General features: G+C 42.7%; 1 protein-coding gene across 6 annotated transcripts in view; it reads right to left on the reverse strand.

Annotated features, from left to right (window-relative positions):
- The window catches only part of TNRC6A (trinucleotide repeat containing adaptor 6A), a 50,261-nt gene extending 35,496 nt beyond the window's left edge, over window positions 1-14,765 (reverse strand). For 3 of the 6 annotated variants that reach the window (XM_084537335.1, XM_084537334.1, XM_084537333.1), the window contains exons 1-3: window positions 14,611-14,764; window positions 13,915-13,962; window positions 2,314-2,404 (exon numbers count right to left, since the gene is read on the reverse strand). In XM_084537335.1, the coding sequence (XP_084393461.1) occupies window positions 2,314-2,404; window positions 13,915-13,962; window positions 14,611-14,615 (144 nt within the window). In that variant the 5' untranslated portion in view covers window positions 14,616-14,764. Of the gene's footprint in view, window positions 1-2,313; window positions 2,405-13,914; window positions 13,963-14,160; window positions 14,357-14,610 lie in introns of those variants that run through there. The other 3 variants (XM_084537331.1, XM_084537330.1, XM_084537332.1) reach the window with 2 other exon arrangements.
- Between the last annotated feature and the right edge of the window lie 213 nt (window positions 14,766-14,978).

Below are 14,978 nucleotides of genomic sequence, written 5' to 3' on the forward strand. Positions count from 1 at the left end.
GAGGGACATAGAAATCTAAAGGAGGTAAGAAAGAAAGTAAATGCAAGAGCTTTAAGTCTTTCATTTCCACAATTCAATTGTTACTCCTGTGACACAGGCAAGATGAGAGATATTCGAATGTGGTTTTATCCTGAGATAAAAACGGGGATAGCAACGTTCATTGTTGCATCTCAACTGCATGGCTTTGACTAGAACAGATAGTGAAACTGACTTCATAAAGGAGCTCTCAGAAGCACAAATCAGAATTCTTCCCATCTGAAATGGGGGTGTCCTTAGTTATCACTTCTAAAATACACTAATGCAAAAGCGAAGTGAGATTTAATCTGATAGGGTCACTTTGGTAGCTGGATACAACCTCTTTTAATTAGGGTATTGCACATATTCACATGGTGCAATAAAGTAATTTGCAGTAATACTTAAACTACGATCATCTATAATTAAGACCTTGAGAGAAAAAGAGAGTGCATATGCACACCAAAAAAATTATTGATCCATTGATCCACTGGCTGCTTACACGAGGGGATCAAAAAACCCACATCATGTTCATGTTCAGTTTGCTTATTTACCCTTATTACCCTGACTCCAATATCACTGCTCCTCAGCCTCGTTTTCCAGAATTTGACATACTTGGGCCTACTACCTAATGCCACAACTTTTCATTATGCTTTAAAAAAATCTAGTTTAAAAAAATATTTTGAAGACTTGGGAGGTTTTGTATGCACTCTGAATGCCAGGATATTTCATGCACAACAGCTGGCTTGGAACCAAGTGCTCCAAACAGTTATATACATAAAAAGGTAGATGGAAAACAATCGCTTACATCCCATGAAAGCTGCTCAGCGTCAGGGTGCAAGCACCACTAAACAGAAGATAAGTTCTCTAAGTTGAGCGTCACACCTCCGCGATAGCTGCTGTTCTCCTACAATCCCTGCCTTTTATCTCCAATTATTAAAAAAAACACAGTATATACAAAAACAAGCATTAGCTGTTCGTTCTCCAGTGTCATTGGATGATGCATGGATAGGTGCTTAAGTTTTTCCTAGCAAGCCTAAGATTGGTAATACTAAATAGCACGTTTTGAAGAGATTAAGCAGAAAAAGTTAGATTGCAAAACAAAAAGGGCAAGTTTGATCAATTTGAACTTACTCACAAATATGAAATACCAGATAGGCACCCCTCAAAAAAAATACAAAAAAAACCAGAACATTTGTGAGCTACTTCATGTTTTTCATTTAAATCTAGAATCAAGCTACATCTGTAATAGACTTTAAAAACAAACAAACAAACAACAAACATCTAAATTAACTGGCAGTTGTTTGTTGCTGTGGTTTTTCAGAGACTTATTTTCTTAATCTACATCAAGTTTAGGCTTCTCCAGGAATGCACATGAGCATCCTTGTGGCCACCTACTGCTTCTTTGATAGAAGCCTCTTGAAATTTCTGATGCATCAAGCCCAAGCACTTGATATTCTGTTACTTGGAGAATACAGCAAATAAACAAAGACATGCAGCTTAACAACAGGCCATCATGTGCTATATGGAAGGAGAAAGCAAAAGCAAAACATTCAATTTCAGGTAAATGTTTGGTGTCTTCACTTTCAAAATATATTTTTGCTTTTAATTCTTCCAAAAATACACTCAAACATGCCTTTCCGCCTTTCTGACTCCCGAGAACACTAAACCTGGGGAGAAGAGAACCCCAAAGAACCATTTATTTGAAAGACTTAAATTCTACAAGTAAACCAACACCTTTCGCATTAAAAATTTTCATTTAAATTCCATACTCTGTGCCTGGTCACAAGAATTCCAAGAGAATGAATTACTAATTTACAACTGAGGTCCAAAAATTATTATGCAGCATTGCTGTCAGCTGCTGAAAAGATTACGGAACCTCATTCTGAAGTATCAGGAAACACCCCATCTTTTCCAGAAGGATCCTTTCTGTACAATTTTACTTAGATTTGTCATAAGATTAGACATGCCAATTTTTCTACAGGTGCACAACGAAAACCTTTGTTTAGGCTAACAAACAGGGAGCACTGATACTGAGGAAGTTTCCAAACTTCAAGTGGACTTAACTAGCAATCAGGAAGAAGAACGGTCATCTCAGGAGATTATTTAATCTCTGAAGAACCTGTACCCAAAGCCCAATCAGAGGCTCTATATGTCAGTCACCATTACATAACTGACAGAAGACACAAATTGTAAAAACTGAAATTAAAAAGAAAACACTTGTGTAACAATGGATGTAACAATATCCACCAGTGATGAAAAGAAGTAATCCACAAGCACTTTTTTTAATGCTCAACATACCTTTTTTTGAGCAGCTTCCTTCTTCTTCTTGTCTTCTTTTCTCTTTTTCCTTTCTTCCATCAACTGTTCTTCCTCTTCTTGCACTAAATCCCTGAACCATACAGTTTGTAATTAACTCTCCCAAAATACAATCTGTACACACTTAGATTCATTTTAGAACAATTATTTCACAGTGACCCAAAAGGAACTGGGGAATTTTACTTCTAATTGGATAATATTTCTATAGGGACTATGTATTTTCACTGCAATTTGCAAGTGAAAAAACTTTAAGAGCAGATGCAGTGCCAAGACACGTGTAATATTTTCCTTTTATAAAACATGCAATGAAGGCTTAGACATTAATTCCGTTCAAAAGCCACTGTCGATTCAGATGCTATTTAAGCTCTACCTGCTACCGGCTCTGAGCTCTCCCACATCACGTTTGCCTACAGCCTGGCACGGTCAGCGCTGGCCGGGCACAGGGTGGCTGCGTGCATCCCCTGGATCAGCGCTGGTTCCTACACAGCCACCGAGCTAAGGCAGGAATCTGCACCAGCTCGCCGATCTTAAATGCCACCTCTGCCAAGGAACATCCAATGCAGGCATTTTCCTGCCAGAGCAGTGAGATAAGGCAGCCGGCTGTGTGCGCGTGCAGATGCTGCTGCTGACAAAGGGTGCATGAACAAGCAGAGCAAACTGAAGAGCTTGGTCGAACCTGGGCTTTTGATGGGAGTGCCATTTTAGAGCACAGTAAATTAGTGAGAAAACTAACTTGTAACAGGTTTTACGTTTGTCATTAAATTAAATTCACTCAATATAAAGTTTTACATGCTAAAACAGAAAGCTTCACTACAACCCTACTTCACAGGGTATGCTGCAGTCTTTCAAAAACAGACTATCAAAGAAAATGCAAAAAGGGAGAACAAAGCAGAAAGCAGGACAGGTATACAAGCATGTAAATATGAGAGAGGGAGCCTGCAAATACTCAGCTACTTCAAAGTTTGTGATTCAGACAGTAAATATTTTTTATTTACTAGAAAACCTACTTGCAAGACCCCTTCACCACTTCAGGGTCAGGAATGTTTACAAGTTCAAAAGCTTTGAAGCTTTTGGCCCACACACCCTGACCATACAGGCAGGTCACAGCTAAGAAGAAGTTGAGAGCATTTTTCTAGTTGTCATCTTGAAGCACATCTGTGCTACCCCAAACACCTCTGATAATCTGAATCTTACCAGCAGCTCCAACGCACACCCACCCTCTAACTGAGGAAATCACGTCCCTCAAACAAATCTAATTTCTATGCACTTTGAATGGGACGTGGGAATAAACTGCACAGATGTTGACAAAGTAAAGCAAGAAGACACCACATTTACTCTCTGAACAAACTTCAGAGATTAGGAGAAGTCCTGTTTATAAAGCAATGTTTCAGAAGCAACCAGCTTGCTCCCAGGTCTGTACACACTTTCTATTCCATCAGCTGCAGTGCGAGCGGTGCTCAGATCCCAAGCTGCCGTGGAGATCACTGGGCAGTAAAAGGGAACAGACTCCCATCTGCTACTTACTGCAGCAAAGGAGAAAGCCGAGACAACTAAGGGAAGGGTTACAGAATTTACACCCCGGTTGGTGACAACTGGTCTTGTCGGCATTTATCTCCGAAGTTCAGCTTTGAACATAAAAACAGTTGTGATTTTTTTTTGTTTTTATCTTTGCCATGCATTTCACACACTAAGCAAGGCAAAACAAGAGAAAATATTTTCTTACACACTTACTTTGAATACATTAAAATCAGCTTTAAAAAGTCTGCCTCATTCAATGCCGTGGATACAAATTTACTCATCTTAATAAAGACAACCTTGCCTATACAAAATTTTTTGGGGAAAAAAACTAAAAATGTCATTAAGTCAATATGTGGTTTACTTTTGCCTAGAAACACTTGGCTCCTTTTTAACCCCAAGTTACCTACAACTACAAAACCATGGCTTAAAATATGATAATTAGATATAAAAACCAGAAGTGATGCAACTGAATACAGTAAGACACAGGATACGTAAGAAGCATCAAATCTTTCATTACTTCTTTAGCTATACAAATAATTGGTTAAGTCTCCATTTGATGCAGCTTAAGTCACGTTCAAAATGAGTCGAGGTATCAGTTATTATTTTTTAATTTTTTTTTTAATCAACACGGCAACCAGAAGTCACAAGTCCCATTGTGGCAAATTCATGTAACTTCCTCACTTTTTAAGCAGACAAACCAATATGCTTATGCCACCTGCCTCTCATGGTAGGTGGTGCCAAGGCAACTAATACCAAACAACAGCTCATCAGGTTATTAACTACAATTCTTACATTTAGCATTCTGCATAATACTGCCAGCCTTCTGGAAGAGGTGAGCATCACATCATCGCTGCCCATTTGATTTCTACCTTTAAGCTGTAAGACTGTTTTACTGTCCATTGTGAGATTCTTCAGCAAAACGTTAAAAGTGGTTCTGGTCCCAGCGGGGAGGATGCCGTAATAACGATACCTACACTTAAATCTCCAAGCTTGGGCCCATTTGGCTATTATTATTATTTTCAAACAAGGAGAGATACAATACAATAATGCTTTCATATGACGTCGGGGAATAAAAAAGGCTGCAATACTTTAAGTATTTACAGGGCACAGGAACTTCTGAGCCTATTAACGTTACCCAAGATACAACCATAAGATCATTTTTCGCATGCGCTAACTGAAACACTTTACCCACATCTATTTCTTCCAGTACACTCAGACAGCAGCTATACTTTGTTTAGTTCGTAAAAATGTATCTGCAGAGTAGGAAGATTTGTATTCACAAAATTAAAAAGTGTCTTTTTGTTGTTGTTTTTGTTAATTTTTACTTAATTACAAATTTTTTACTTTTCTGACTTCTCCCTGTAAACAAACTCTTTGGTGCATGACTACATGTATCTGAATAGCAACTAATAAAAACAGAAATCAGTTTTCATTCCTATTTGCCAAGATCTTTGTTCTCACTGCAAATCTGATTTCATCCTCCACTTGTTTCTTTCCCCAGTGGTCCCTTCTGGTGGGATATCACTGATCTGTTGCACAGCCACCATTCTTTTTCTCCTCTAACAGCTCTAGGGTGACTCTTACTTACAAGTACTAACGAACTTTCCTTGCATGGGTTAAACAAACCAGCCTGGCAGCACAGGTAGACCTGTAGCATGCTTTGCCAATGAACAGCCAACTGATACCAGTATTCCTCCTACCACCACTCTAAAAAGCTTCTCCAGACCAAGATCTATCCTTTAAAATTTTCCGATGACAGCAACCAACAGTCGCTTCTTTTTAATAAATCATTGCTTCTGATGTGCTGAGATATGCAAACTAACTGAATGTTCTTTCTGGGATCCCTCTGTTTTTCATTTGTAGGCCCTGTGGTTATTCCACGTTTTATCATAGTTTTATCATCAGGCTGCAAGGCTCAGTGAGCTCTGTCTTACTGCAAAAAGCTATCTGGCATTTGTAATTAGGTGTCAATGAGCAGCTACGAGGTTGGTCATGTAACAGAAAACAATCACCGCTGGCCAGGTCAGTTGAAAGCAATCCCTTGGACACCCTGCAAATCAGGGGTAACGATGAACCTGCAGCGACATCTGCACACGTGTATACATGTAGGTGAGATTGGGCAGGTTTGCCCATCACTGCCTTCCATCCTGAGGATCCGTAACCAAAGTCTGCAAGACATCCTCAGGCTGAGTTCATTTGGAATAATTCAACTTTTAACAAGTGAATTAAATTGGTAACACCACCAGAAGGGTGTAGGTCTGAAATCAATCTGCAGTTTCTATATATCACAACTCACAGAACATACAACATACAGAATTCAGCTAAGAGCCTTGTTATCCAACTGAGGAGGCCAAGCACTGCCTGCCTTCCTCCCGTGGCCAGAAGTCACATCCCCAGCCCTCCTCCTCTCACAACCTCACTGCTGGAGCACAACACACAAGCGCTTGGCACACGCGTGGCTGGCCTGACACCTGCACACGGCTGCCTTCCACACAATTCCTGGAGCAGCTCTCTGCCTACCTTGTCCCAGGATCACCCCAGGAAAAAGCCCCAACACAAGCAGGCTGTGCAGCTGGAATCGTTGTCAGCATCCCGTGACTTTCTGTTTCCCAGAGGCTCCTCAGCCCCAGAGAGCCAGGTTCTTTGTTCTGGAGCAGCCACCTAGTGCGCTCGCGGTTCCTCCTGGGCCCAGTGTCCTCACATCCAGAAGCGCTGGGCACGCACGCGACGAGCTGCAGGGCCTCAGCGAGAGGTGACACCTGGGGACCAGGCTGTTGCTGTCAGCAGCAGTCAGCCAGCCTGAAACTTGCCCTTGCCAGGCTGCGGAGCCCCAGGGAAACAGTCCAACTCTCCTGACTGCCACCGGAGTTAATTGTTCCAGCAAGCCCAACAAGGGCTACGGGCACAGGTTGAACCCCTCTGATGCGGGAAGCGCATCAACGCCGCAGGATGGCGTGCTACACAGAACTGTCTGCTGGAATAAAAGGTTACTTCTAGGATTTCTAATATCCTGAGAAGAATTCTAAGGGTTAAGAAAGCCACTAACGCTTTTTGCTTAACAAATGTTAGTGCTTCACATGCAGAAACTTCATTAACTGAGAAATCATTCAGGTTTCAGAAGAAAGCTCGAGTGCTGCAAAAAGCACAGGCAATGCAAAGCAGTATTTTCACAACAAAAAAGTGACTCATCGATCTTGCTACAACTAAGTCAACATGATTACATTTTATTTTTAGAATACACATGCTAACAAGTAACACACCAGTAGCTCTGGAATATTCTACCTCAGCATCATTTTTCGGCTTCCACATAGGAAAGGTACAATTCCTAAATTATGACTCTGATCATTCTATTTTCATGTATTTAAGAAGAGATTTTACATGACAAAGCCAGCTCAGCACACACACACAAACTGTGATGACGCATCAGGACCCTGAAAAAACCTGCCTACCTATAGGTAGGTTTTAACAAGAGCATTAGATTACTGTTATAATGTTAAATCTCAATGACTAAAAAGCAAAATTAACTCATTCTAAAACTAAATAACAATAAAGTCCTTATTGCCTATTCATTAAAAATGTGAATCTTTCAAGGAATGTACTCCTACTACTACCACTACCCTCTAACACAAGCATAGGCCTAAAAAAAAATAAAAAAAAAATTAAATTTACCTATTAGGTCATCACAGTGTAAGGCAGAACTCCTACATTTCCATCTCCGACAGCCAAAAGAGCAAATCTCCCTTATTCTTTCCAAGAAGTTAATACAGGACCCTATCAACAGGCAGCAAGTGCTATTATTTATGCCCTGGACTCCACCATCCCTTAGAACATAGAATTACAACAAGCTACGTTTTTAATGCTACTTCTTGAGAAGTTCCGTAGTATTTCTCATTTATCACCTTATACTCTCACAGCTACCTCTGCCTGTTCTGCACTCAACATTTTATGTATCTCTTTCAGTACAAATTACAAACAGCTTCAAGTTACTTTGCAGCATTTAACAGGAAACGGGGTAGGAGCAGAGGCTAATAGTAACAAGATGAAAATAGAAGAACAAGCTCCATTGCTGGGCTCTTCCCTGCACCTTGGTATGTGTACACCATTGCCTTGGAAAGCAGAGGTGTTGGTAGCAGCGTGCCTGGCCCCTCAGCCTCTGCAAATCCTGGTTCGTAAGAAATATATAAGCAGACTTCTGTTACTTCCCCTATCAGCCATCCAGCTTTTACTACAACTACATCTACAGGACATTTCCTTTTCCTCCTAAATAATTGGATTAGCTTGCTCAATGCTACATGGTGTTAACAACAATGCAAACCTGGTTCTGCAGTTTAGATCAACTGCAAATAAAATACCCAAGCCATATGAAATTTACATTTGAGACTGGAGTAAAGACCCTGAGTTTAAACAGCTTAACTTAAAAGATAAGTTATTTTTAAGTGAGACCAAATGAAAATCGATCTTGATCTCAGGAGAAACTACATTTTTTAAAGCTCTGAGAACATACACGTAGAAGTTGCAACTGTCTGCACAACTGTGAACAGACTGAGTGCTAGATAAATACTTATCAAACACATTGAAATTTCCCCCCAGTTGTGGCAGTCTTGTTACAGTAACTCACTCAGCCCAACTCGTTCGTATAAGGAAAAAAAAATATACCGCAACTCTACTTATTTAAGCCATTAAAAAAATAAAAAAAATTATCTTCTAAGACAGGTACCACTTTTGCAAGACAAAGTGCCTCATGATTCTGGGTGACTTTTGAGATGAAGTCAGCTCGTTACTATCAGTTGTGCCACTGAGTGGAAAGCAGCCACATTCTGCCTTCTGCAGTCATTCTACCACTTCCTTAAGCTTTGACAGTGCTAAAATTTAATTTTATGTTTTGTTTGATTTGTTATTTGGCTTGCAATCTGGAAAAGCTGTAATATTCAAGATGTAAACACTGCAGGTAACATTTACATCAAATCATATTTTACTGATTACTTTAAGTCTTGCAAAAGCTTCTATTAATGTGTAATTTAAAAAGCTACAGCTTGGCATTTTAAAAATGTATGGGCTGAAATGGAGAAAGTAGTTAGACATATTTAACCTCTGTTCTTGCGCTACATGAGAATCAAGTATACCCATATTTTCCTGAAATACATAATGAGGATGCAATAATTAACACTTGCAGAGCATGCTTCCTTTGCTGTTATAACATACGAAAGGGAAACATGCTGCACCACTATACAATTACAATTCTAGTCACCCCACAGAGGAAATTATGATTACAATAAGATTTTTGACACAAATTAAGATCTAAGACATTGCACTGCGATATTATGAACACAGTGTTTATCTCAGAGCGAAAAGCACATAGTACTTGCACCCAGCAAATGTCAACACCGAAATAAATCAAGCTGCCATCCCACCACTAACGCCAGCTATCCAGCATCCATCAGAACTACTTATGTAACAGGATTGTATTAATTGAGTTTGGAGATTCTTCAAGTGAACACTAGCACTCAGAACGCATCTCTACGAAGGCTGCTGGAGATGTCAGCACCGTTACAGATGCTCACGCTGTGTTTGCCAGCCAAACAGCTACCTTCTCAGCTCACTTTCAAACCAAATTAAAGTCACGCTGCCCCACAAGATGGTGCTAGTACATTTTAAAGACACTTGTCACCGACAAACGCTTCAAGCCACGAGGCTGGGAAGGGATTCTCCCAAAGGCATCCTGCGCTGGGTTACTCTGAAGCTCTTGAAACACTGCACAGCCTGCACTTGGGTCTTCAGTGTCATTCCCCTGGCCAAGTGTGCTAAACGCACCGAGTGTCCGACCACTGGCTGGCACGAGTCCTGACCAACACGAGGCGGGTGGGCTGGCCCGGGCAGGCAGCTCTTCTCACTGGACAAAGGAGACGAGTTAAACAACCAGCCCCTAGCGGCTCTGTCCTAAGACCTGAAGCTAAAAAGACATTTATTAATAACTGAAAGTGAAACGGTATTTATTGGTCCGCTTCTTGAAAACATCATTCAGCTTATTTATTGATAGCAGGACGCTGGAGACACTGATAGCATGCTTGCTAGTAAAACAAACATCAGCTTCTATGTTAATTAGTTATGGATTTCTGCCCTCTGCCCCTTTGCTATGTGGTTTAAACATGAAAGTAGCAATTGGAAGCGATTACACACAGTGGCTTCTAAAACCACTTCAGAATTTCCAGTGACAACTATATTATTTGGAAAAAAAAAGTTTATAATTAAAACCAAAACAACAAGAGAAGAACAATTTCCCTATTTGCTCTTCTAGTTATAAATTAACTTGCAATGCTACAGGTGGAACAGTCAGAAGGTTAGATAAGCATGCCGAACTGAAAGACCTTTTACAATTCTGCAAAAGCAGCAAATGTGTGCATGCACTACATAACTCACCTGTCTGATTTATATACAGACTTCCAAATGCACTGCCAAGACTTAAAATTTATATTTTGGCTGTATTCTGACCTAAATTTCCCTAGTATTTATTTTTTTTAGATAATGCAAATACATACAGCTACCAATAAAAACTATTCCTCAGTTTCTAAAATCCAACAACTTGCTTTTGTATGAAACCATCGTTACAGAACAACCAGCTAGAAAAATGTGTTTTTTAGTTAAAGATTGATCCTCCTATTCCTTTATTAACACTTCCTACAAAATAGTGCGTCACAACACAAAGAACATCCTCCAAGTTTACGGAAAAGAAGCTGGGACTTTAAAGTTAACAACAAAAGACACCTAAAACACGCCTTGAAGAGAAGCATTCTGACAACTAAAACCACTCTGCACACTACACAGGAGCACAGAAAGCCCCTGATGAGAAAGTCAAACCACTTGTATACAGATTTTGCATGTGTTAGTTCTTCCCAGCTATTAACGTAAAGAAGAGGCGCTGCCAAGCTAAGATCTGATACCTCAGTGCATACCTAATTAGCAAAGAGATGCCAGCTACTTTCTTTTCTGCTTTCAAAATACCTGTCTTTATCACCCTAGAAGTGAGGTGACAGAAGTTCAGCTCTCATGTCTACCATTATCAATTCGTTCAGAGCCACTCATCGTTCCCACTTCCCTAATGCAGAGGCTGGCTCAGGAGAACCACGTTACAAACTGCGACCACTACCAACACGCCATAGTTCTGGAATAATGTTTTGGTTCCATTTTCTCCCCGAGGCTTCACCCAAGATTAGGGTTTATCATGTTTACTGCTGCGCAAGCATACAAATCTATTTCCCTGAGATTTTGTCATCTAAATACACGAGACTTTAGCAGTAGCAATAAACAGTCCTTATCTTCACGGAACAAATGGGGATAGGAAGATCCATTAAATTGCTTCTCCAGAAGCAAAGTGGTTGTGCAGGATATCTGTAACATAGGCACAAACTTGAACACTGACTGCTCAAGTCCAGCACCATAACTACCGAAGAGAGCTGCAGTATAATTAACGTGGAGTCCAGAAGCACACTGCGTGATGGGTTCCTGGTAACACTAGAAAAAGAAGCGGTAAATGTGAGCTACCTTATGGGGACAACCTGACAACTACGCATCATCTGAAAAGGTATCCCAGTGATTGGGTAGGGGAGAAAAGAATCTATCATTTTGCTTAAGCATCTCTGAAGGTCTTTAAAGGTATGAAGAGAATGCTGCCTCTTTGCAGTATGCTCTTCTCACTTGACTGCAGAAGTCATCCTGCAGGAAGTTTATCAGGAAAAAAGCCCTGCCCCTCCTGCCTCTAAAAACAAACAAACAAACAAAAATAACAACAGAAAATCAAGTGCTTACGTATCAGCAGAAACCACTTCATTTCTCACCCTATGCCCCTGTCATTGAACCATCCCATTTTTTTCTAAAGCAAAAAAAGGAAAGCCTCATGCAAATATGGTGGTCGTACTAACACAGAGTTAAAACAAAAACAAACAAGAAACATACAGCAGAAACTTAGAAGAATACATGGATGAAATCCAGAGGTGTATGTGCTGTCAGGGAAAGTCTGCTTTCCCAGAACACGGACAGCCTGCAACCAATGCAGATGGAGCAGAAACGGGCGAATGAAAGCACAGTTGTTAATCTTCTCTATAATTTGTATGCTTGTGAAGTACGAGTCAAATGCCTGTGCTTGGGAGTAAAACTGTAAACATATTTCAGATATTTACCTTCTCTCAGTTCCACGTAAGTGAGGTAGAAAAGCCCCGTTTAGCAAACAGAATTAAAAAGCTATTTCTTAAACCAAGAGAACTGCGTGGCCTTTTTTACTGCTGCTGATTTGACCCAAATTTAAGTTGCATTCCTCTAGTTAGTAGTGGGAGGTTACACGTTCTTGCTCAGAGGTAGACTGAGCAGGTTACATTTCACTTGTAATGTTATGCAACAATAAAACGTGCAACACATGTATTTGGATTACTGTTGCCAGCCATGCACTGTGCTTATTTCTGAAACCAGCAGTACACACCTCGTCCACTGCAGAAGTGCATTTTAAAGAGGACGCAGACCAAATGAAGATCCTTTCGTGAGCCAAATTTCTAGTCCCGAGATTAAAAGTCATCGCTCTAACCGGGTAAGCAAGCTGTAGTAACAGCTGCAATACTCACTCTATCGCACACCACCAGTCTAAGCCAATATTTAAGATTTACAAAATGGCTATTTCCTACCTATTTATTTTTAAGCATAAACTCCAAAGGCAATTGCAGAACTTGCATGAAGAAATTCCAACATCCCACAGAGTTTACAGTCTGTATATACACTATGAAATTTTAGATTAAGAGCAATTGTACAATGGGTCTATTTACCTTTCCCAGGGATATTTACTCTTTTACAATTTGACTAGGTCACTGCAGATTTAATAAGATCATAAATAACGATAGCAGAGAAAGAATGAAGGCTATCTGTTGAGCTCTGCAATAGTAAAACAATCAGGCCTATCCAGAGCAGGCATGCTGCAGCTTTACCCGGCTATGCGCCCGCATGATGAAAATTCCCTCACTAAACAGAAAGCAGTTAGATGACAGGTTTCTGAAAACAACTGATACATTAAGGGAAAAAGCAGCTCTTAACCATTTAAAAGAAGAAAACACATAACTCCTGTGTCAGAAAACAGAGACCCGAGCCATACCAGAAGTTACTCAGCGAACCTCGATCTGTTCCCACTCCCCACAGAACGCTGCCTTCAGGCAGTTGCACAATTTACTTCCACCTCTTTTCACCACCCATACTGCCAGCGTGACAGGAGAGACCTCACAAGCAATTCAATAGATCTTCACATTGTTGTGACTCTAAGACTCGTGCCATTATAAATAAATATCTCAGCGCTCTGTCTAACAACAAGGTTCTGAAATTGCTTCTGGTATCAAGTATATACTGAGCACTATCCACAGAATTCATTTTTTAGACTGCTTTGGAATTTTTGGTGGACAGATTAAAGAGCTGTAATTTGAAAATATTCTGTGCAAGTCAAGTCCATTTAACAATTACCCGGACATTATATTCACAATATCATTTTTAAATGCATCTTGAAGATTCTATATATGTTGTACAGATGCCAACAATAAAATGGAAAAAACAAACCCTGCTTATGCATATCATCAAAAAAAGGAAGACACACTGACAATGGGGGAAATCTGATCAATTTTCACAGTGTAATCATAAATTAATCTGAAAGTTTGGGACTGATTAACTGCCATAAGAAAGAAAAAAAGCAAGCTATGCAAAAATCAGCAATCACTTTAATTCAGGGTTTAAACATATTTCAAATGGCCCTAGTAAAAGTCTCCTGGCAAAAGAGCCTAGCAAACAAATTCTATTAGAGGATCTGATACTGTTATTATGTAAAAGAAACTATATTAAAAAGGTGTTTAGATTACAGAACTACCTAAATTGCAGACTCCCCTATGCAGTAGACAAGCACATTTTCAATTTATTTATTTTTTAACCCTTATAATTAACGTGAAATTAAAGGCCCAGGAAAAAACAAAAAAAAATACGTAACAATTTTTAGTCTTAGGCTGACGCTTTCCGAACTGCGGGAGTGAATTCAAAGCAGCACCTTACCTGCTTAGTTTTCTTTCGACTTCTTTGGTAGCTTTAGCTTCCAATTCTCTGGAACAGAAAGCGGTGTCGGTTTCCATGTCAACACAAATGCAGCAGAAAGCACAAAAAATAAAACCGCGGCGGGGCCGGGACCCACCCCGAGCTCCGCGGGCCCAGCCCAGGCCGCCGGTGCCGGCCGGGGGCGCGCCCCGGGGCCCACCCCGAGCCGCCCTCGCCGCCCCCCCCCGCCCCGCAGCCCGCGCTCACCCCGCGCGGCAGCCCCGGGGCCGCTCCGTTCTGCTGCATCACCGGGGCCGCCTAACGGCCGCAGCCCGCACCTCCCCGCGCCCGGGCGGCGGAGCGGGACCGGGACCGGGACCGGGACCGGGATCAGGAGCTCCGCGGGGCGCTGCCGGGGGCTCCGCCGCCTCCCTCCCGGCGGCCCTGCGGCGGGGGGACCGCGGGGATGCAGCCCCCGCCGCGCCCCCTGCCCGTGCCCCTGGCCCCGTCCCCGTCCCCTCCGGCTCCGCTCCCGGTGCCAGCCCCGCTCCGCCCCCCCCCCCCCGCGGGGCGCCCCCCGCCCCGGCCCCTCCCCCGCCCGCAGCTCCCGGGCCCCGCCGCCACCGCCCGGCCCCTCCCCTCCCCTCCCCTCCCCTCCCCTCCCCTCCCCTCCCCTCCTCGCCCCCCCCCCCCCCCCTCTCTCCCCCCGCCCGCTACCTCATGTATGTAAAGTGCTCGGAGTCCGGCCCGGCGTGGCTGCGGCCCGGGCCCGGCGCTGTCGCGGCGGCTCTAGGCGGCCTGGGCCCGGCAGTGCGGAGCGGGAGGGCCCGGCAGCTGCAGCTGCAGCACCGCCGCCATTTCCTGCCTCCTCACCCGGCCGGCCCGGCCCCGCCGCGCAGGAAGCGAAACCCCCCCCGCGCCCCGCAGCGCTTCCGGGTCGCCGCGCTCCCCAACATGGCGCCCTAGCAACCGCCCTGGCAACGGGGATGGGGCCGCGAGGAGCCGCCTCCTGGCGCCCGGGCCCGGCCGTAGAGAGGCCTCGTCCTCCCCCGCCTGAGCTCCCCACACACACTGGGCCGGTGCAG

This window comes from Aythya ferina (assembly GCF_964211825.1).
Source record: "Aythya ferina genome assembly, chromosome: 15".
NCBI lineage: Eukaryota > Metazoa > Chordata > Aves > Anseriformes > Anatidae > Aythya > Aythya ferina.